The 21,611-nt window shown below is 36.3% G+C and overlaps 1 protein-coding gene across 2 annotated transcripts in view; it reads left to right on the forward strand.

Annotated features, from left to right (window-relative positions):
• Window positions 1-21,611, forward strand: part of LOC306863436 (uncharacterized protein) — a 67,721-nt gene that overhangs the window by 23,399 nt on the left and 22,711 nt on the right. For both annotated transcript variants that reach the window (XM_079406763.1, XM_079406764.1), the window contains 5 exons: window positions 6,650-6,730; window positions 7,850-7,936; window positions 10,114-10,299; window positions 11,103-11,141; window positions 12,748-13,959. In XM_079406763.1, coding sequence (XP_079262889.1) covers window positions 6,650-6,730; window positions 7,850-7,936; window positions 10,114-10,299; window positions 11,103-11,141; window positions 12,748-13,959 — 1,605 coding nt within the window. The remainder of the gene's footprint in view (window positions 1-6,649; window positions 6,731-7,849; window positions 7,937-10,113; window positions 10,300-11,102; window positions 11,142-12,747; window positions 13,960-21,611) is intronic.

Genomic DNA, 21,611 nt, shown 5'->3' on the forward strand with positions numbered 1-21,611 from the left:
CAGAAAAAAAAAAGAGTGCGTATGTAATTTTTCCCCATCTACCCTTTGTCTTTAATTGTATATGAAATATTAATAATATTTCTATGCAGCTGAAACATTTTGCAACTTAGTTTGGTGCTGAAAATGGCACAGAAATCACAGGCTGCTTCTTTAGAGTTGGATTGATTGAAATTGCATTTAAAGCAGATCTCATTTAAGCTTGAGTGTTCAACCAGAAACCAAGAGAGCCTTCAAACTGCTGTTTCCTCTTCCTCCACTGACACACATGCTGGCTGCTGTAGTCTGTATTACGTCTGATGTACGTGTAGGTTTTTCTAGTGTCCACTCAGTTAATAAAGTTTTTATCGACTGGATCTGACTGTCTGTCCCTGTACTTGGAAATCTGGTTATATGTTGCAGCATTGATTTTGGAGATGTTTTGGATGAACTAGTTTTATTGCTGGTCGTGACGTTCATGTTAACAGCTATCAGTGTTTTGATTTTTTTTTTTTTTTATCACAATGTTAGACTTTTTGGGGAAATTGATAAATGGCTGTGTATTAAAGGGATGTTCACCCAAAACAACATCGGACCCCACTGACTTTCACTGTATGAAGACACTCAGCATCTTCCAATCCAAACCATCTTTTGTGTTTCACAGAAGAAGGAAATGTTAATGTTAATTGTGTGAACTGTCATTTTAAGTCGACTCACTGCTGTCCTGAGCTTTAGTTTTGGTTAGTTATTCTCTTGGTCATAGCTCCAGTGAGGAGCGTGTGTTTGGGCGGCGTCTATGCGGCGGTGGCTCCTGCGGGAGCTCTATATGGGTCAGCCTGGCCTACTTGAGTCTGTTTTAGGGCTGGACGGCCCCACAGCAGATGTGCTCGATCTGGAGCCGTTGTCCCTGATTCTCCAGAGGACAGGAACCTCTGCTGAGTCCATCTCTCATCCAGCTGTGCCCACTGCACGATCAATCACACATTTTGTTTTAGAAAGGCACGTTTTCAGTGTTTTATCGGCAGAACATAATGCTGACAGCAAGGTATTGCAGTGTATTTCTATGCATAATATATATATATGTATACATATGTTTTAAAAAGTCTCTAATGCTATTATTTTCAGCATCATTACTCCAGTCTTCAGTGTCACATGATCCTTCAGAAATCATTCTAATATGAAACATTTCTGATTATTAGCAATGTTGAAAACAGTTGTGCTGCCCGATATTTTCATGGAAACTGTGATGCATTTTATTTTTCAGGCTTCTTTGATGAATAGAAAATTCAAAAGAACAGCATTTATTTAAAATAGAAATCTTTTTATAGACATTTATAAATGTCTTTACTTTCACTTTTGAATTAAATTAATTTCTTCTTCGAAAACAAACCCCCCCAAAAATGGTATTTATTTTTGTATATGTTTTATATATATATATATATATATATATATATATATATATATATATATATAAATTAAGGTATTGTATTATAGACACACATGTGAATAATGTTTTTTTTATTATTGTTGTTTTACTATTATTATTATTATTATTTTACTGCAAACATTCATCAAAAATTTGGCATTTTCTAAAAACATCTTAATGACCTGAAAGTTTTGAAAGGTAGTGTGTGTAATATAGCCTATTATAGCATTTTATTTTTCTAATATATATAGTATTAGTTTTAGTATTTTTTAGTAATATGCAATTGTAATGTATGCATAATAAATAATATATATTAGAAATATTATTTTATTCATATATACAAAATATTGTTGATTAATTGTATTATTATTATTTTTATTTTTTTTACAGAGAGCTGATAACCAATTAAGTTGAAATATTGTGGAATTTCTTTTCTCAAAAATTGGTCATTCTCTAAAATAAATGGTGAAAAATGAATGTTATGACCAGTTTAATGTAAATATGTTGTTGTATGATTTCTGTAGGTAAGAGTTTTTGTCTGTTTGTTGATCCTGGTTCAGTAGTTGCAGTAATATATTAGTAAAGCGTCTCGTCTCGTCTCGTCTCGCAGCTCTTAATTCAGCATTCCTTGAGTCTAATCTGAACTGAGGTCAGTTTTGAGGATGTTCCTCCACTGATGAAGGAGCTGTTTCCCATAATCCCCGTCTGCAGAGGTGCTTTTCGCTGCTTTTTTGGAGATTTGTGATGTGTTTGAGATCATTGTTAAGCCGTTAGCATTGCATAAGCGCTCTAATCCTGAGGATAAATGTAAAGCAGATGAATGGAGCAGCGCTCTTGGGCCTCCTGCGGTGGAGGGCAGACGAGGAGCGTCTCGGAGCGTCTGCGGGGTCAGACTGATGACACACTTACTCACTCCTCGTCTTCCTCTTTACCGTGTTTACTGTCCTCACTAGACCTCGCTCTGTTCAAGTCCAGACCTGTTTCTTTGAATATTATTCAAGTGAGCAGATCATGGAAATCAGGTTTTCCCTTCTCCTTCCTTTCTTTTGAGTTTAGAGTTTCATCTACTGTCTTGAGATCTTCATTTCTTCCTCTTCTTCTTTGTCCTCTTGCCTTTCTCTTATCTTCCTCTTCCTCATGTTCATGTTTTTTGGTATATATTTTCTTTCTCCTCATCGTCAACTTGTTTTTGTTGTAGTTATTCTTCCTCATTCTGTCTCATATCATTATTTGCTTCTGCCTCTTCCTCTTTTTATTCCTCATTTTCTTTTTCTTTGTTTTTCCTCTTTTGTTTTATTGTTCTTCCTCATCGTCTTCATCCTCTTCTTCCTTTGTCATCTTCCTCTTCTCCATAGTGTATTTCTCCTTTTCCTCATCTTATTCTTCCTCATTCTCTTCTTGTTTTTGTTGTTATTCCTCCTCTTCCTCATTGTTTTCCACTTCTGCACCTTCCTTACATTTTGTTATTTTTTGTAATTCTTCATCTTCCTCTTCCTTGTCATGTACGTCTTTATCATCATCATCTTCATCCTCTTTGTCTTGTTTCTGTTATCTTTCTCTTCTTCCTCTTCTTCCTTGTTACTACTTTATTCATCTTGTTCCTCTTTTTTCTTTTCATCTTGTTTTTGTTTTTTAATTTTCCTCCTTTTCTTCATCTTATTGTTCCTCATCATTATTTTTATTGTCGTCCTCTTCCATTTATGTGCATTCCTTATCATCTTGTTTTTATTTTTGTAATCCTTCATCTTCCTTGTCATTTGTCCTTATCATCATCATCATCATCTTCCTATCCCTCTTCTTCTTCCATTTTTTTCTTCCTCATCATCTTCCTCCTCTTCTGCTGCTGCTGCTTCTTCCTCATCATCATCTTATTTGTGTTATTCTTGTGCTTCTTTCTTGTCGTCATTTTCTTTGTCTTGATCTCAACAATAATTCTCGAGGCAATTCTTGTCAGCCTGCTGTGAGCAATTATGCATAATCTGTATCTTCATCTTTTTGTGCAAACTCTAATAGTCTTGTGAAATTAAATGTGATTGTTTAGCCTGATGTTTGTTGAATGTAATCCTTTGACTAGTTTTGCACATTTCTATTAAGGGTCACACAGAGATACGTAGCAGTTTTTTAATAATCATAAATAACCCTGTTCTGTCTGAATCATGTCCAGATTGGTGGCCACAGTCCTACTGAATGACACATTTATCACAGTATTAAATCATTTCTCAGCACTGTAAGCCGTTTGAAGCATTTGTCTGCAGGTGATGAGAGCGATATAAATACGATCCGGTGGCAGACGTGGATAGAAAGTCAGCCATGAGGTGACCCAGACAACGTGTCATTGCTCTGCTTCCTCTGGCAAATGTATCATGAGATGCGGATCGTTTGCCCGGCCAACATTTTAGCGCGCCGCCTGCGTCCTCATTGGCAAAGTCGTAAAAATAGACAGGGTCTGTGCGGCCCATGGGAGGTTTGGAGGCACACAGACACCGAAACGGAAAAAGAAACAGAATCGCTGTCCACAAAAATATCTCCGAGAGATACTGGGGGTGAAGGTAAGACTGAAGGTTCAAACTCTGGGAAAGGACATCAAAAATAAGCAAACACACAAATAAGAAAAATAATAGAAACAATTTCAGATTTATATCACACAAAAGGGCTAAATCATTCAGCGTTCTGAGGACACAACCAGTAATATTGTTTATCTTCATGTCTCAGTTTTTTATTATTATAATAATAATAATAATAATAATAGCAATAATAAATTCTGTTGTTAATGAAAAATACTATCAAATACTAATATATTTACATTTATTTTATTTATTTTTTAATAATAATGATAAATACTGCTGTTGATGACTTTTAAAATTATTTTATTAATCTATAAAATGTTAATACATAATAATAATAATAATAAATAAATAATGATAATAATAATTGTTATTGCTATTATATTTGAATATATAAATAAAAAATAAATATATTAGTGTGTAGTTTTTTTACGAGTATTTAATGATTTTTAATTACCAAATGGCTTTTCTTATTATTATTTATAGTAAATAAGTACAAAAAAAACTAATTAATTAATTAATAAATAATGTTCTGGGATATTTTTCAACCTGTTGTCTATGGCCCACATGCTGTTTATTATCATGGATAATAATTTGAATAATTTCAAAATAAAATTAAATAAATGTATAATGGAAGTCTTAAAATGGCAAAAATAACTACGAAATAATTCATATCCCTGTTGCCCTGTTGAGCTTCTATTAAAAGTGCATTATTGTAAACACTGAGCCGTGTCAGTTACACTCTGTGGTGATCAATATCATGCATAGAGATGCTGTCCATAGACATTAAGTTAAAAATAAGGAAAAAAGCCATTGCTAATAACCGCTGACCCTGTTGATGTTAATAAGTGAGCGGTTAGTTAACTGCACTCCTCAAAGTTAAGTAGCCTCCATCAACGAGGGGAACTAAACGGGACGTGACAGTTTTGGGCTAGACGGCCATGATTTTTTTTTTGCATCTTTCCCTCTTCTACTCTCTCACGTCTCATTCTGGATTGTGTACAGCTTCCACACCCCGCCAGTTGTTGATTTACCAGCATGCCTCATCACTAATGCCTGCGGACAGATTGGTGACGGGTCATAACTCACCATAACCTACCAAAACACATCTTCACTAACGGGCACAGTCGTCACTTCTCTGTACAACATCTAGTTTAAGATGAGCAGTTTATATGAATGTTATGAGCCGATGAATGAAAAGCGTTCCTGATGCGATCTGAGAGCAGACATGGCTAAAGGCTCGTCCGGCTCAACAGAAACGACAGGGTTAGTTTTTATAAACCAGAGCTGACAGGATGATGCTGCTCATAGCTGGATTAGTTGTTTTCTTCTGAATATACAGCACGCATCTCTTTCCAGCACATCTCATCCCCGATTGGGCATTGTGTGCAAATCAGGAATGTTTTTGGCATCAATAATGCTGCATATGTGTTGCATACTGTAATGTTGCATAAATGTTCCTGAAAGAAGTCTCTTCTGCTCACCAAGGCTGCATTTATTTGATCAAAAATACAGTAAAAACTTTAACATATTATTGCAATTTAAAATAATTATTTTCTATGTGAATATCTGTTAAAATGTAATTTATTTCTGTGATCAAAGCTGTATTTTCATCATCATTACTCCAGTCTTCAGTGTCACATGATCTTCAGAAATCATTCTAATATACTGATTTCTGATTATTATCAATGTTGAAAACAGTTGTGCTCCCAAAACATTTTGTGGAAACCGTGGAAAATTTAATTTTTCAGGATGCACAGATGAAAATAAAATTCAAAAGAACAGCATTTATTTGAAATAGAAATATATTGTGACATTATAAATGTCTTTACTGACCATTTTGATCAATTTAATGCAGCCTTGCTTCATAGAAATGTTTCAATAAATAAATTCTTACTGACCCCAAACTTTTCAGTTTCACTTTTTCAGTATTTCAGTTAATATCAGGTTAAATTTAATAAAATGCCATCTGCAGATGGACTAGGACTATAGGACATGAGACATATTGACTATATTAATGGTCATTTTGTTGTGTTTTTTTTTGGAGCTGCTTTGTGAAGACAAAACTGAAAATCAGCTAAATTTCATGTTTTCCATTAAACTAAAGGAACTTAAGTCTCAGTTAATGATTATTTTTGGATGCATTTTCCCTTTTGCAAAGAAGCTGTCCATCTGATTCTGTGTACAGATACATTGCCTCGTTTATTTGGCCTGTAAGGTCTGTGGGTGAGATTTGCCTTGATTTTGGCTCAAGAGCACAGACCACGGGTAAACCAAGTTGAACCCGTCTCTGACCCGGAGGTCCGGACCAAACGCTGCTCTGTTTGGGTTCGACTTTGGCTTTGGTCCTGTCGAGTCTTTTCAGCGTCAGCCGCTCTGAGCTGCCGGCCTGTCTGAGGAGGCACTGGAGGGGGTTTGTGGGAGGCGGTCGCATCCAGAACCGCCACTTCGGATCAGGATTGAGTCAGGAGGTTCCCCACCCAGACGGGACCATGAGTTCACAGCGTGCCAGTCAGAGACGCGTCTCGGGCCCGAGCCGCTCGAGCGCTGCGCTTTAACTGTGTGTTCACTTGAGTATGCATGGAAATAGTGTGCTGTGTGTTTGACACGGGGCAGGTGAGTTGAAGGCATGGATTATAGTCTGTTATCAGAGCGGAAAGATGATTTCATGTCTGTTTTACAGGCACCGTGAACCTGCTGATCCCACAGAAAGAGCCGCCTCTTCAGACTGAGCAGCAGACGTTTGGGACAGACTTACTATCAGGTGAGTTCAGTCTCTGCTTTACGTAGAAAATAAAGCTTTACCGGAGTTGTGACGTGCACTGTAAGATTGAGTCCACAATGCAGATTATTGTAGTCAAGAACTGCCCACTTAGACACAGAAGAGACTGTCTGGCTGATCTGATCAATGGCCAGCGTTAGTTTGCTTTGTTTTTATGTCGTGTGTTATTTTAGTATAATTGATGTATATTTTTCTCAGTAATTTAAATGAGGTTTTATTTATTTATTTAAATGTACATTTTTAGATTTTCTGTTTTCACTTCATTTTTTAAGTTTTGTTTTTTGTTGTTTTAGTGAGAGAAAAAAAAGAGATGTCTTGGTAACTAGCTAAAATAAAAAGTTCTTAAGTTCTTATTAAAGAAGGTCTCTTTCTTTATTTCTTTCATGGGTTTAGTTAAATTTTTTTGGTAAATTAACATAGTAATACATACGTTACTTCACAAACATAACTCAAAAACATTTTTGCTATTGAATTTCCAGTTTATCTGCTGTTAAGAGCCTAAAACTGAATTCTAGGCATCTTTAGAAGATTTGATGATATAAGACTTTCTTCCTCAGAAGTGTTCACTGTATCTGTAGTATGACTTTGTTGTTACTCCCAGAAGTTGTGTAAAGTCAGCCAATCCGCTAAAATCAGCCAGATGGAGAAAGAGTTTTCTGGTTTAGTGTGCAATATGCATCAGATTAACAGTGAACAGACTGTGCATGGAAACTGAGATAATTTCTAACTAAAATTATATTTTGAAACTAGTTGACATGATGATAGGATGGGATGCTCGGTGTTTTCTTCCTGCCTAGAGAGTGGCTTCTGGTGCTGCTTCAATGTGATTCTGTGGGATTTTTGGGGAGTTTTCTGGACCAGCAGGTGAATCACAGGAGCACAAATACTGACTCATTATTTAAGGTTGTTTTGCAGTTGATAAATGACACATGAACATTTACATCTGCTTGTTTCCTTTCACTAGTAATAACCGGCAGCTTGTGGCGGGTCTGTCTCTGTAAAGCACTCGTCACTTTTCTTCTCTCATTGAGATGCAGCGCAGCATCTTCGCACTCGTTCGTCACGCCCTGTTGTTTTTCTGCTCTCTCCGTCTCTCTCTAGACTCAGTGTCTGGTTTTCCTGATCAGTGGAGCTTACAGTCCAGCCCTCCGCAGATGATGGACAGCAGCCCGATGGCAGCGTTCACAGGTGACCTCACGTCATAAAGAGAGTTCAAAACCTAAATCACCTGATCTCTGCCGCCATTCCAGCCCAAATTATAGTTTGCAATTTACCAGTGTTTTATTGAAGGTGGTGAATTGTTGCATAAATTATATTTGTTTTCAATAATAATAATAATATTCAATAATTTATTTAATACATTTTGTTATTATACTGTAGAATCTTCTAAATCTTTAATTTATTATTAAATATTTTATAAATATTTTTTATTAATTTAGCTGTAGTAGTGATAGTTTTAGCAGTAATATTTACAGTAATGGTAATTTATTATTGCTGTTATTATTATCATTATTATATAAATGCATTAAATTTTATTGTGTAAAATTATAAATATTTTTATTTTAATAACAAATTAATAATCATAATAATTAATAAATCCAACTACTGTATTACTGCTAATTATGACTTATAATGACAATTATTAATAATGTGTATTATTAGTTTGTTAATGATATTATTGTACTATAAAATTACTGCTACTACTATATATATATATATCTCTCAATCACAGCACGATCCATGAATACAATATATTCAAATACAAATCAGTGATTTGAAATTTAAATATTTCACAGTATATCTGCTTTTACTGTATTTTTGATCAAATAAATGAAGCCTGTGCATAAGAGACTCTTAGTTGTTCCAGACTTGTGACTGGTAGTGTTTATACTTTAATTTAAATTTAATTAACTTGATTTTTTTTATTAATAAAATAAAAAAATACATATGAAAAAAAAAGATTTATATATATATATATATATATATATATATATATGTATGTGTGTGTATATATATATATATATATATATGTGTATATATACATATGTATGAATATATATGAATATATTTAAATATGAAGTACTGCAATAGATAATATAAAATATCACAGTTTAAAATATTACAATAAAATACAATATATAATATAAAATACTATAAACTAAAAATAAATAAATAAAATTACATAATACTTTTGACTGCATCTTTAGTAATTTAATTTTGGGGTGTGTATATATATATATATATATATATATATATATATTAGCGAGAGAGAGCTTTGAAAATCATTATTCTAATGTGATTTAGCTGATTTCCAGTGCCTGCTGCTTGAGGCCGGACCACTCGTTAATTATACACTTTTATTTGTTCAGTGTCATCTTGTTAAATCTTTCTCCGGCCATTAATTAGGTTTGCTAAAATTGTGTGTCCAGCAAAACACCACCTCTAATTACCCCTGACCTCATTTAATGCAGATCTCACATCTTCTCCTCCTGTGATTCCTGTTTTGAATGCGATACACATCTATCTGCGGTAGTTATAATGGTTATAGATGTTGGGGAAACTTTAAGTCATAGTGTGGCAACATCATGTTGAAAGTCACAGACAAAAACTACATCTGTGGTTGAGTTCTGATAAATAAAGACTTGATTTGATGTAACCTGGAGCTTTATTCTGCACTCGAATGGGCCACATTAGTAGTAATGCTAGTAATGATAATGAGTGTGAATTCATTAGCAGGGTAAATGAACAGGCCTGTGTCTCTCTGGAAAGACAATAGCTGATGATGGTGCTGGTTTGAAGGGGCTCTTGGGAGGTGATGAGTCACCCTCACATCAGAATTCAGCTCAGATGCGGCGTGGCTCGTGTCTGACGTTGGATTCATTTCACCACCTGTTACAGACCCACTCGCTTTCTGTCAAACCTCACGTCATACAGAAACATACATGTGTCCAATCTGATAAACGTGTATGACCGATACATGCATATATCATAGATACAGATGTTACAGCTGCATCAGCGATGTGATCCATGTCTGGATCGTATTTCACTCCAGTATCAAAACAAAGAGAGAAAAATATGTTTTATTTAAAGCCTTATTAAGAATTTCAATTTTTTACATTGTGACATTGTTTCTTAGTATGTTTGTCAAGTAGGTTGCCAAGTAAATACTGTGGAATCTTCATATTCATAGTTATTTATTTATTTATTAATACTTCATAAATAATTTTTACTTCATTTTAACAAATAATGTTATTAATGAACTATTGTATTATTACTAATACTTAATAATAATAATAAAATACATGGTATAATGAAGTAAATATGTCATGTATTTGACTTGTTTCTGAATTTCTCTGAACCTGTAGGTTTCTCTCAGCCCAGCGTAATGTCGGCGGTGATCACAGGTCCTGCTCCTTTCCAGACAGAAAGACCGTCTGGTTTGGCCGAAGCGCAGGAGCCGCCAGCTGCTCAGGCCACCACCGAAGCCCCCGAAATACCAGCTGAACCCCTCTCAGCCACGACACCCAAGAGCCCACGGGACACATCTGCAGGTAGAGAACAGAGATCTGCATTAACACCTTGATGTTGAGTGTATGTCAATATTATATACATTTCATGTGCATTATGGTCTCAGAATTTGTCTTTCTATAAAGCAGGAAAGTCTCATTGCATGTAATCGTCTTTAAATACTGTTCATCCCCTTAATATGTAGTGCATTTCGCTTATGTACTTCACATGTGTTTTGTATCAGGGATTATGGGATTCCTACAGGAGCCCCTGTGGAGCATATATCTAATCTATCAGTAATAAAAGCTAAGGCTGTCCACTGGTAGGCACTGTAACGAGTGCTAGTTACATTATCAGTTGTCAAAACTAGTCAAATCCATCCATTCTGGTATCCCAGGGGCCTTTAGGGCTTCACAGCCGTTTGGGGATAGTACAGTGCAGCTGAGACCCAGAGTCATTCCGCTGGTCTATATTAAGCTCAAGAACCATATTCTGCCTGGTTTGATGCTCAGGGCTAGTTGTTGATGTGCAAACAGTGTGTTAAACACCTAACAGATGGAGGGTCAGACCTGTAGAGTCATATTAACTCATGCATGAGTCAGTTATCAAGTGCCTAATCATTAAATCACCCAGATGGAAATAAGGTGTTTACATCATAAGCGTACTTACACTAGCAAAAGTAATATTTTACATGTATGAGTTTCTTTATTTTGAAGAATGTTGGTAATCAAACAATTGACGGTAGCCATTGACTTCCATTGTATTTTATTCCAAACTTTGGAAGTCAATGGCTACCATCTGTTCGGTTACCAACATTCTTTAAAATACCTTCTTTTGTGTTCAACAGAACGAAAAAGAACTCATACAGGTTTGGAACAACTTGAAGGTGAGTAAATGATGACAGGACTTTCTTTTTTGGGTGAACTATCCCTTTAACAGTCACAGATGGAGTGTGTCCCATAATGCATTGCACTCTCACAGGTTCACCCCTATTAGTCTGAAGAGCACAGATCCGTATGTGTGATTTATCTGAGCGTGTCATATCAGGACAGATTGTCGACGGATTTTAACAACACACTTCATGTTGCAGACTATCCCAGCTAAAAAAAATATTCTAAGACCATTTTGCTAATGTTCCCTTTCAGTTATCAAAACGTTATTTCTACATGATCTCTGCATGTTTAAAACATTCATGTTTTAAAAATCTATTTTGGTAATGCGAACTTTAAGGAAACATTCTGTTTTAAGATTTGGAAATGTTACTTTTATGAACTTTTTTTAAACAAGTAGCAACATTTAAAAAACGTTACATGTCCAATGAAAATATTTCAGAAAAAATGTTAAATGAACAATGTAAAAATAACGTTTTTGTGCTAGTTTCAAGAACATTATGAAATACCAGATAACTGGATGAAAGTTCTATAAATGTTACTTGAACGTTTGATCATAACTTTAAGAGAAACTCACCATAATGTTAGTCAAAGTTCTGGGAACATTCCCTGTTCCAGGACAAAGATATGTGGGTCAGTCAGGCTTGCCATTTACTATACAAAACATCGTCCTGTATTACTGTGCAAATTCAAACCCCACAAATCATCTGCTCGTTACTTCTGATAGAACAGACTAGACCTTGTACACAAATGAATTATGCTTGACCTCAGTTGCCCAGTCTGCTTCATGCAAATCTTCTGCAGAAATGTAAAAGAGACAATGACTTTCATTGTCTCTTTTTAAGTTGTTTTCCAGTGGGAAAGAAAAAAAAACAAAAGACTGAATCATAGACTGAATCTTAAATGAATGTTCTGTCATTTTGACTTTTTTGACTTAAAACAAAAACTCTGCCTGTGCAGTAAGACAAAATACATCCATATTCAAGATGCATTCTATGAAGGTCCTAATATCTAAGAAGAAATAGATTATTCTTGTTAAATGTACATTTTTAATTGCCACTTTAAACGAAGTACCTATGAAGAATGGAATTTTTTTGCAGTACATGAAGGTTTGTTTTAGTATTGTTTACATGCCTCAAGATTTTTATTCAGTTACGGTTTGTCGTCTTTACTCTTAAAATGTCATTTAACCCCCTCATTTCTTTTCTCATACTTAGTTTTGAGAAATGCAATAAGTCTTATCAAGTAAATCTCTAAACTAACTGCTTTAGTGTAGAAATGAAACATTTACAAGGTGTTTCATGTAATACTTTTTACTATATTGTGTATTGCAGTATAATTGAAATATTGCCCAATGAGCATCCATGGCTGCAAATATCCATTTCTAAAACTAAAAAATAATGCATGCTTTTACTGTCCTCTTATCTTGTGTTACATGCACATATTGGTTAACATCTTAAAATATGTTCAAAAGTGTTTGATTTTGATCTTTGCAGATTGTAAGATTTATCAAATGGGGTGATTGATTAAGTTAGCGAATGTGTGAGAGAGCATAAAAGGGAGTTAGTGCTGCTCTAATTTCAATTCTTCTTTGCATACGAGGTGTCTTTGGCGACCGCTGGTTCGATGAGGCCGGCATACCATCTGACCTGCCCTTCACGCCCAGCGTTTCCACCGTTATCAGTCGCCATGCCGGTCCTCTAGTAGAGAGCAGCCCACATGGCATGGCTGACCCTCAGTGGTCCCCGAGAGATAGCGGGGCGGGAGATGCAGAGGAAAGAGAAGGTGAAGGATCTGACCGTAAGAAGGAAAAGAAGAAGAAAAAGCGGAGACCCAGGGACGAGGTGTACGACTTCCCCACGGATCTGCAGAGCGAAAGTGCTTTATCCGACAGCCCCCATCAGCCGTCCCCCCACAAGGAACGGGACCGAGATGGAGGCTGGGAAGACGGAGGCCACTTTGGTGGGAGAGTCAAGAAGCCAAAAAGCCGTAAGAAGATTCCTGAGGAATGGGCGATCCATGCAGAGCCCTTCATCCCTGCTTCGGCTTGCATGCTGCAGGAGTTCTCAACTGATTTCTCCCTGTCACCCCTTGAAGTTGACAGCGGACTTGTGTCGCTTTCTGAGGACTTCACCGATGAGAGTCTCATTCCTATGTCTCTTACCCAAGATCTTCTATCCCTCACAGCCACTTCCCCGCCGTCCTCAACACATCTTGAACCTGCAATGTCTTCTCCTAAGTCTCCCGGTCGAGCCCCCGATTTATCCCCCCAGCACCCCTTGTCCATGTCATCCGGATTCAAAGATATCCTCATGGAAACTGAAGATTCTCTTGCTTGCAACCTCAGCGACACTCAGCCTTTCGTCTCTCCTGGTGCGACCCTTGAGGAAGCAATCTTTGGAAAAGATCACACCTACACCACCCAAGATTCACCACTAAAGGAACCCCAAGCGTCCACCCCTGGAAGCACTTGTTTTGTACCACCAATGGAAGCACTGATCTCGGCACCGCCGTTTTCTCCATCTGGACCTGCGTGGTCTCTTAATAACCACAGTCAACCCTTTGATCTTGAAGGTGTTGCCTTTGAGACCGCGGTTCCTGTACCTCTGCCTTCGCCAAAGAGCAAAGCCCCAAAGGAACCCAAATCCAAACAAGGCAAGAAGCTTGGCTCATCCTCATCAATGAGTCCAACCTCCCCTGAAGCAAAGTTGGCATCTCCCCAGAATTCCGGTCTAAATCCGACCGCTCCGCCGTTCTTCCCTAGTTTTGCAGAACCTCGGGAGCTCAAAGCAGGAGCGCTCGTCACTTTGGAAGGTTTGTTGTGGAATTTTGGGAAGTGGATCCACATAATGCATGGCTGAGTGGATTCCAAGCCTGGGCTTGAGTGATTTAAACTGTGCACCGCAATAACTAACACATCACCCGTCAGCTGGAAGCAAGGGTCAGGGTTCGCTCAAAGCGAGCTGGCTTGGTTTTGCTTGGGTGTTTCTTCCACAATGAATTACCAACTGTGTAAACAAGCAAGACTCCCCCTTCCTCCCCATTAATCTTGTGATCCAGGGTGTACTCTACTAATCCAAACGCTTTGGTTTGCAGTTTGTCGAGGAGGCGTTGTTGTTCCCTCACAATTTTGCATCTCTGCTGTTGTGATTTGTTTCTTATACTAGCACTGGTGGCACCTAACGGTGGCACTCTTCTCTCTCGGTTTCCCACCACCCCTTCATATTTCTCTTCTAGCACTTTTAGAGTGAATAAGAGCCACCCTTGTCACCTCATGAATGTACACAAAGTACAATACAGTTGTAAGTGATATTTTTACTTTCTTTTTTCTCTTCTATGTTCCCCGACATCATCTGTTGCAACTCGCCAATTAGGTAAGTCAGCATTTGTTTAGTTATTGCTTTCTCTTTATGATTGTGTAACATCTACCTTTCATTCATAACTTCCTATACTTCCCATTTATTGCTGTAGTAGTCTCATGACTAGATATACTGTATGTGATATCATTAGCAGACACCCAACAGTAATTTATGGCTTCAAAGCAACTAAAGGTCATTATTTGATTGTAACATTTGGCGATTTGAATTTGAGTGGTTGAGAGTGTTGGTGATGCAAGAGTTTTACGAGAATTTTTACGAGTGCCATCTGTAAAAATGTAACGTAAAATGGCAGGATGTTTAGTTTCAAGCTATTGAAGTCAACATGAAATTAAAAATTGACTGTTTACTTTGAGTACTTTTTTGTGCTATTCAGTTCCTATTGGCACTTCACCATTGTTTTAAATAAAAAAAGTGTGCTTCACTTTGAAATGCATGACATTGTGGAAATAAATTGGTCTGCAAATGCTGTTTCATGTAACAACGTAAGCTACGCAACTGAAGAAAGGCAGTGTAGTATCTGAGAATGTCTGCTTGCTGGTTCTGTGTATTAGAGAGAGAGAGAGAGTGTGTGTGTGTGTGTCTGAGCACATCTGACACAGCTGTCTCTTTTAGTTCTCTGTAATTTTCGGCTCTTTCTCCAGTGGGGAGGGACTCTGTCACTGAGGGAGCTACTTATACACTCCGGGAGACAGGACATCAGCGTTCGGTGTCAGACTTCCCAACATGCAAATTAATGACAGTGTACTGTAAAGTGTGTGTGGGTACTATGAGCTCATGAGATGAGAATAAGGAAACTGTGTTAGCTCAGTATAAAATATCACATTAGAGTGAATTCTGTTAATCCATGTTGTGTTGCCTGCAGTAATACCCCATTTGGTGTTTGTTACTGCGGTAAATGTTTTAGTAAAAAAGTGACTGAACAGAAGTCTTCAGCAGTTCTAGAAAATACACTTATGGTTTACACCATATGGATCATCTTTCTTGTGATCAGTGTATTGTGAATGACTAATTTTAGTTAACATTTTAGTAATTTTGTGCATTTGTCATTTTTGTTAGTCATTAGTTATTTTTTCATATTTTTATATATCTATTTATTATACATTCCTAATTAGCTTTAATTTTAGTACTTGAACTTGAAATTTATTTCAGTTACATATTTCATGGAAGTTTTTCAACAAATAATTTTTATTTAATTTAATTTCAAATAATATGATAAATACTTTAATGTACTGTATATAAATGTGCAGTCCTCTACAAATACCCAATATCCATCGATAGCATGTTTCAAGGATGCACATCTCTAATGTTTTTGTTGAGGACTTTTCAAAGTAAGATTTGAGAGAGTACATCCTGTGAGCATCTCTGAATGCCGCTGATTGTTTTGCTTTGTGATGTCTTTTGTGTGGTTGTGCTCTTGTGAATCTGCGAGCCGGTGGTGACGGCCAGAGATGTTGATTGTGGCTTTGAGTAGCATGTGTTGTTATGAATGGAGGAATGTTAACACACACACAGAGAGACGCTCAGAGTGACTCAGCTGCTTTTGTTCAGACAGACGCTTGTGATGGGATGTTTTAGATGCTATTTAAAAACCTAAATGAATCTCTATAAAATGCAATGACATTGTAGGTTATCCTATTTTATTGTGTCATTTAAACATAAAATTTTTGCTATGTTTTGCATGCTTAAAAACTAACAACACAATAAGAATGCTTATTTTTTCGTTTTGGCTCCATCTAAATAATGGGCTTCAATATAACTGACTTTAACAGCTCTTTACTCACACTGACCTGATTACAGCACATTGAATTGCTGTTCACATACAACTGTTGTTATCAGATAATTCTCAAGTGAGGTGTTCCGTTTATTTTCATTTACCCAGTTCACAGTTTTTCATTGCTCTTTTTTTATTGAAAGATGAATTCTAGTCAGAATTGCTTGAGGTCTAAAGTGTTTGTGTTTTATTTATTTTTTTATGTGCATATGCGTCATGCAAATGTCTTATGCATCATACAGTATACTTTGTTTGTTGCATTGCTTTGAGTTTGTTGCATGAGTGTTTTTTAGTTGGTAATTTAGAAATGGGCTGTCAGAAAAATCCATTTAGTGTTTACTGCAACATTTTTCTCCTTTAATGTCTGATTTTCAGTATCCTTCTCTAAAAGAGAGGAAAAAGCACCAAATGTGGCAAATATTAAATATTGCATTAGAGTTCAAATGCAGTGAAAAACATGAAATTTGGTTGTACTCCATCTACCTGTTTGGTTTGTTTGTTTGTTTGTTTGTTTGTAATGCAAGGTTGTGTGTTTTCTTTTATTCCATATCTGTGTCATACATAGTAATAGCACTGAAACAGGCCTGTTGATTTGAGTGCTAGTGTCTGGAAGCAGATGTGAGGTGTATTTTTAGAGGCCAGAGGTTTCGTGAGGTTGTGAGTGTCAGCACAGGACTCCAACAGGGAGGATCTTACATAAGTAAACCCTACTGAAGACAGGGAAAGACAGGCGTACAGGCCCACCAGCCTCTTGGCAGCAAAACTCCCTCTTGAGTCGAGGTTTGACAGCGATGCAGTGCGAAAGATCCCTGGTCTCCAGCACATGCCTTTTTTTTGTTGTTGTTGTTGATGGTGTTATGATGCAGTGTGATTGTGGTGAAGGACAGAATATTTTTCACTGCATCATTTTTGTGACTCAGCTGTCAGGAAAAAGTAATAATGTAGCACTAGATGATCTGTAGATTTTGGCACTGGCTACTGACTGGTTGATCATTGCAGACCTGAACTAGCAGCTGAAACTGAATTAATTGATGCACATATACAATATTCGCTACCGTTCAAAAGAAGTCTCTTCTGTTCACCAAGGCTGCATTTATTTGATCAAAAAATTTGTAATATTATTAGAATTTAAAATAACAGTTTTCTATGTGAATATCTGTTAAAATGTAATTTATTTCTATAATAAAAGCTGAATTTTCAGCATCATTTCTCCAGTCTTCAGTGTCACATGATCTTTCAGAAATCATTCTAATATACTGATTTACTGCTCAAGAAACATTTCTGATTATTATCAAAGTTAAAAACAGTTGTGTTGCACAATATTTTGTGGAAACGGTGATACTTTTATTTTTCAGGATTCACAGATAAATTGAAAGTTAAAAAGAACATTATTTATTCAAAATATAAATCTTTGAACACTGTAAAAGTTGTAAAACATTGTAAAAGTCTTCAATGTCACTTTTGATCAATTTAATGCATCCTTAATAAATAAAAATAGTGTTTTTACAGTTTTCAAGTGTGTATGAATTAGTATCTAGCGGCATTGCTAAGTTTTATTTTACCACGATGAAATGAACATTGTTGTTCTGTGTTAGTGCGTCACTGGATTCAGATGGAGTCAGACGGTCAAAGGTCCTAATAATCAGAGCGTTTGAGAGCAGCAGAACGATGGAGCCGTAAAGGTCAACGCATCGACTGTTGTAAGCATAGACTGCCTCCAGGGAGGGCGTGGAGTCTGTCTGTTTCCACGGCGACTGAAAAGATGCTGATGTTTCCATGGTAACAAGGACAGATGCTGAGAAAGTGGCCGTAAGTGCGGCTGCCATGTGACTTTTTCAATTCGAGTCTTTTTGTCATAAGATGTTGTAGTGTGTGCTCAGCATCACTGATAATATTCTTCTGTATTTTCACAAATTATTTTAATTATGCACATATGTAAATAAGGCAGCCCGGGGCCGGTTTCTGCAACAGTTGCTGTAGCTTCGGTAGGCGGTAGGAGAAAAGCGAACAGGCTGCGATCCACAGAATAATTAGCGTCTGCTCATCGATGCAGGAGACTCGCCTGCAGTCTGAACGATTTAGATCTAAACATTAAAAAAAACGTATTCCCAGCTCACATTAAACATCTCAGCAGATCTGAACGCCATCAGTTCAATGAAATACTATTATACTACCTGTTAGTCTGCTGTTTATGTAGTGATATATTCGTTTTTGTCCTTTATTTTTTGCTGTTTCTGTTGTAATTACTTCCAGAAACACATATTGAGTTAAAATAAGATTGAATACAGAGTTTATCTGCTTTTAAAGCTTCAATCTAGTGCATTTTTAGCATCTATGTTGTATCAAAATTGTTTGTTTTAAATCTTTAGATTTTTTTAACTTGTACTTTTTTGGTATTGAATGCATTTTAAGTTTTTATAATCTATATTTCTCTCTCTGAGATGTTTGAGTGGTTGTAATGCATTCTGGGATTGTATGTCTAAATTTGATTTTAGGTTTTTTTTTTTTTTTTTAAGAAATTTTATTCAGCAAGGACGCATTAAATTGATGAAAAGTAACAGTAAAGGCATTTATAATGTTGCAAAAGATTTCCTTTTCAAATAAATGCTGTTCTTTTGAACTTTCTATTCATTAAAAAATCCTGAAAAATGAAAAGTATCACTGTTTCCACAAAAATATTGTGCAGCACAACTGTGTTCAACACTGATAATCATCAGAAATGTTTGTTGAGCAGTAAATCAGCATATTAGAATGATTTCTGAAGATCATGTGACACTGAAGACTGGAGTAATGATGCTGAAAATACAGCTGCAGATCACAGAAATAAATTACAGTTTAACAGATATTCACATAGAAAATGTTTATTTTAAATTGGAATATTATTTCACAATTTTACTTTCTTTACTGTATTTTTATCAAATTATTGCAGCCTTGGTGAGCAGAAGAAATTTCTTTCAAAAACATTTAAAAAACCCAAACTATTGAACATTAGTGTACCTCCTCTTTGGCGCATGAAATGTGTATTTAATAGTCTCTAGGTAGGCAGCACACTACATTTTAGTGGAAGATCGTAGCACTTGAGTTTCTCTCAGTAGTAATGAAGATTGATGCTTACTGGAGTTTCTTTTCAGAATATAAATAGCAGCATTGAACGATTCGACAGCTCAGGTTGAGCGATGCTTTGGTTGATGCTGAAAAATGTTGTGTAAAAGACTGCAATTGAATTGATCTGTCTCGCCTTCAGACAAAGTATTGAACATCAGAGCATTCAACACACGGTGCGAAGTTAACATCACGGCTGTCAGGGACAGAGAAAGAGCAGCTCTCTTGATTTGTGTTTGCTTGACTGGATTGTAAAGCCCGTGGCAGAGTCTCAGAGCTGGTGACAGAATTGATCTGACTGAACCAAAAGAGCCTATTTATGTCTCAAACTTTTGATTGGGAAGCCGTTATAGTGCTTAGTGCTTCGGGCAAGACACGTTTTGTCACTTTTAGTGATGAAATTGACTAGGGAAGAATTTACAGCTGGAATAAAGCTGGTTTTGGGCTGGTCCTCAGCAGGGTTAAAAAAAATAATTAAATCAAATAAAAAAAAATAAAGCTATAAAAAATGACACAGAACAAAATTATTAAATGTAATCAAATCTAATTCAAAATATTTACAAGAAATATAATAAAATAATAATAATAATAATTCGTTACATTTATATAGCGCTTTTCTAGGCACTCAAAGCGCTTTACATAGTAAGGGGGGTATCTCCTCGTCCACCACCAATGTGCAGCATCCACCTGGATGATGCGACGGCAGCCATAGTGCGCCAGAACGCCCACCACACACCAGCTTATTGGTGGAGAGGAGACAGTGATGAAGCCAATCAGTAGATATGGGGATGGTTAGGAGACCATGATGGTCAGAGGCCAATGGGCAAATTTGGCCAGGATGCCGGGGTTACAACCCTACTCTTTTTCGAAGGACATCCTGGGATTTTTTATGACCACAGAGAGTCAGGACCTCGGTTTAACGTCTCATCCGATGGACGGTGCTTTTTACAGTATAGTGTCCCCATCACTATACTGGGGCGCTAGGACCCACCCAGACCGCAGGGTGAGCACCCCCTGCTGGCCTCACTAACACCTCTTCCAGCAGCAACCTAGTTTTCCCAAGAGGTCTCCCATCCAGGTACTGACCAGGCTCAACCCTGCTTAGCTTCAGTAGGCAACCAGTCTTGGGCTACAGGGTGATATGGCTGCTGATAATAGTATATCAGTCATTCTAAAAGCAACTTTTCTCATTTTTTAGTGTAAGTTGAAGTATCAAAATAACTAATACCGTATTGACCCGAATATTAGACAATGTTTTTTTTCTTGGAAATGCAGCTGAAAAAACGCGATCGTCTTATATTCAGGGTCTTGACTTTGACATGTCAATAATACACCTTCAACATTAGGTGGCGCCAAATACGCATAAAACGAGTGTGCCATGAAATATGTAATGTGTTGTAAAGATCGCGAGTGAAAACACAAGAAAAAGAAAAGCTTACAGCGGCGTGAGTCGTGACTAACATGTTAGCCTGATGGACCAAACTGGGTCGTCTTATATTCGGGTCAATACAGTACTAAATAAACTAAAACTTAATAAAATAAACTATATAGATGTATAAAACTTAGTACAAATGACAAAAATACTTAAACTTTAAAATGAAAAAGAACAGAAAATGTAAATAAAAATATTACAAATGTATAATAGTACATCAGAGATTCTGAAAGCAGCACTTTTCAATTCCGTTCAGTTGAAGTTGAACTAATGAAATAGCTCATATTAAAAACTAAAACTTAAAAACTATATAAATATTAAAAAAAACTAATAAAAATTTCAAAAGCACAGTAAAAAACTAAAACTTTAACTAAAATTACAATGAAAACTATTCAAAATATATAATAGTATATCAATGATTCTAAAAAAAAAACATTTTTGGTATTTTTGTTTAGTTTATATTGAAGTAATAAAATAACTATAACTAAAAAATTTAAATTAATTACTGTATAGACATTGACAAAACTAAAATGAATGAAAATTACAAACACAACAGAAAAACTACAACTTGATCTAAAATTCCAATGAAAACAGGAAAATTGTTTGAAAACTAATTCAAAATATTAACAAAAACTCTAATAGTATATCAGTGATGGTGAAATAACACTAGTCATCTGGCTTTTCCCATAATTCCCATAATCCCACTCAACATAACTCGACCTTACTCACTCGCGCTGTGTTTTTGGACACCGGCGTTCTTCAGAGTCGCGCACGGTGACAA

The sequence above is a fragment of the Barbus barbus genome (genome assembly GCF_936440315.1).
Source record: "Barbus barbus genome assembly, chromosome: 44".
Lineage (NCBI taxonomy): Eukaryota > Metazoa > Chordata > Actinopteri > Cypriniformes > Cyprinidae > Barbus > Barbus barbus.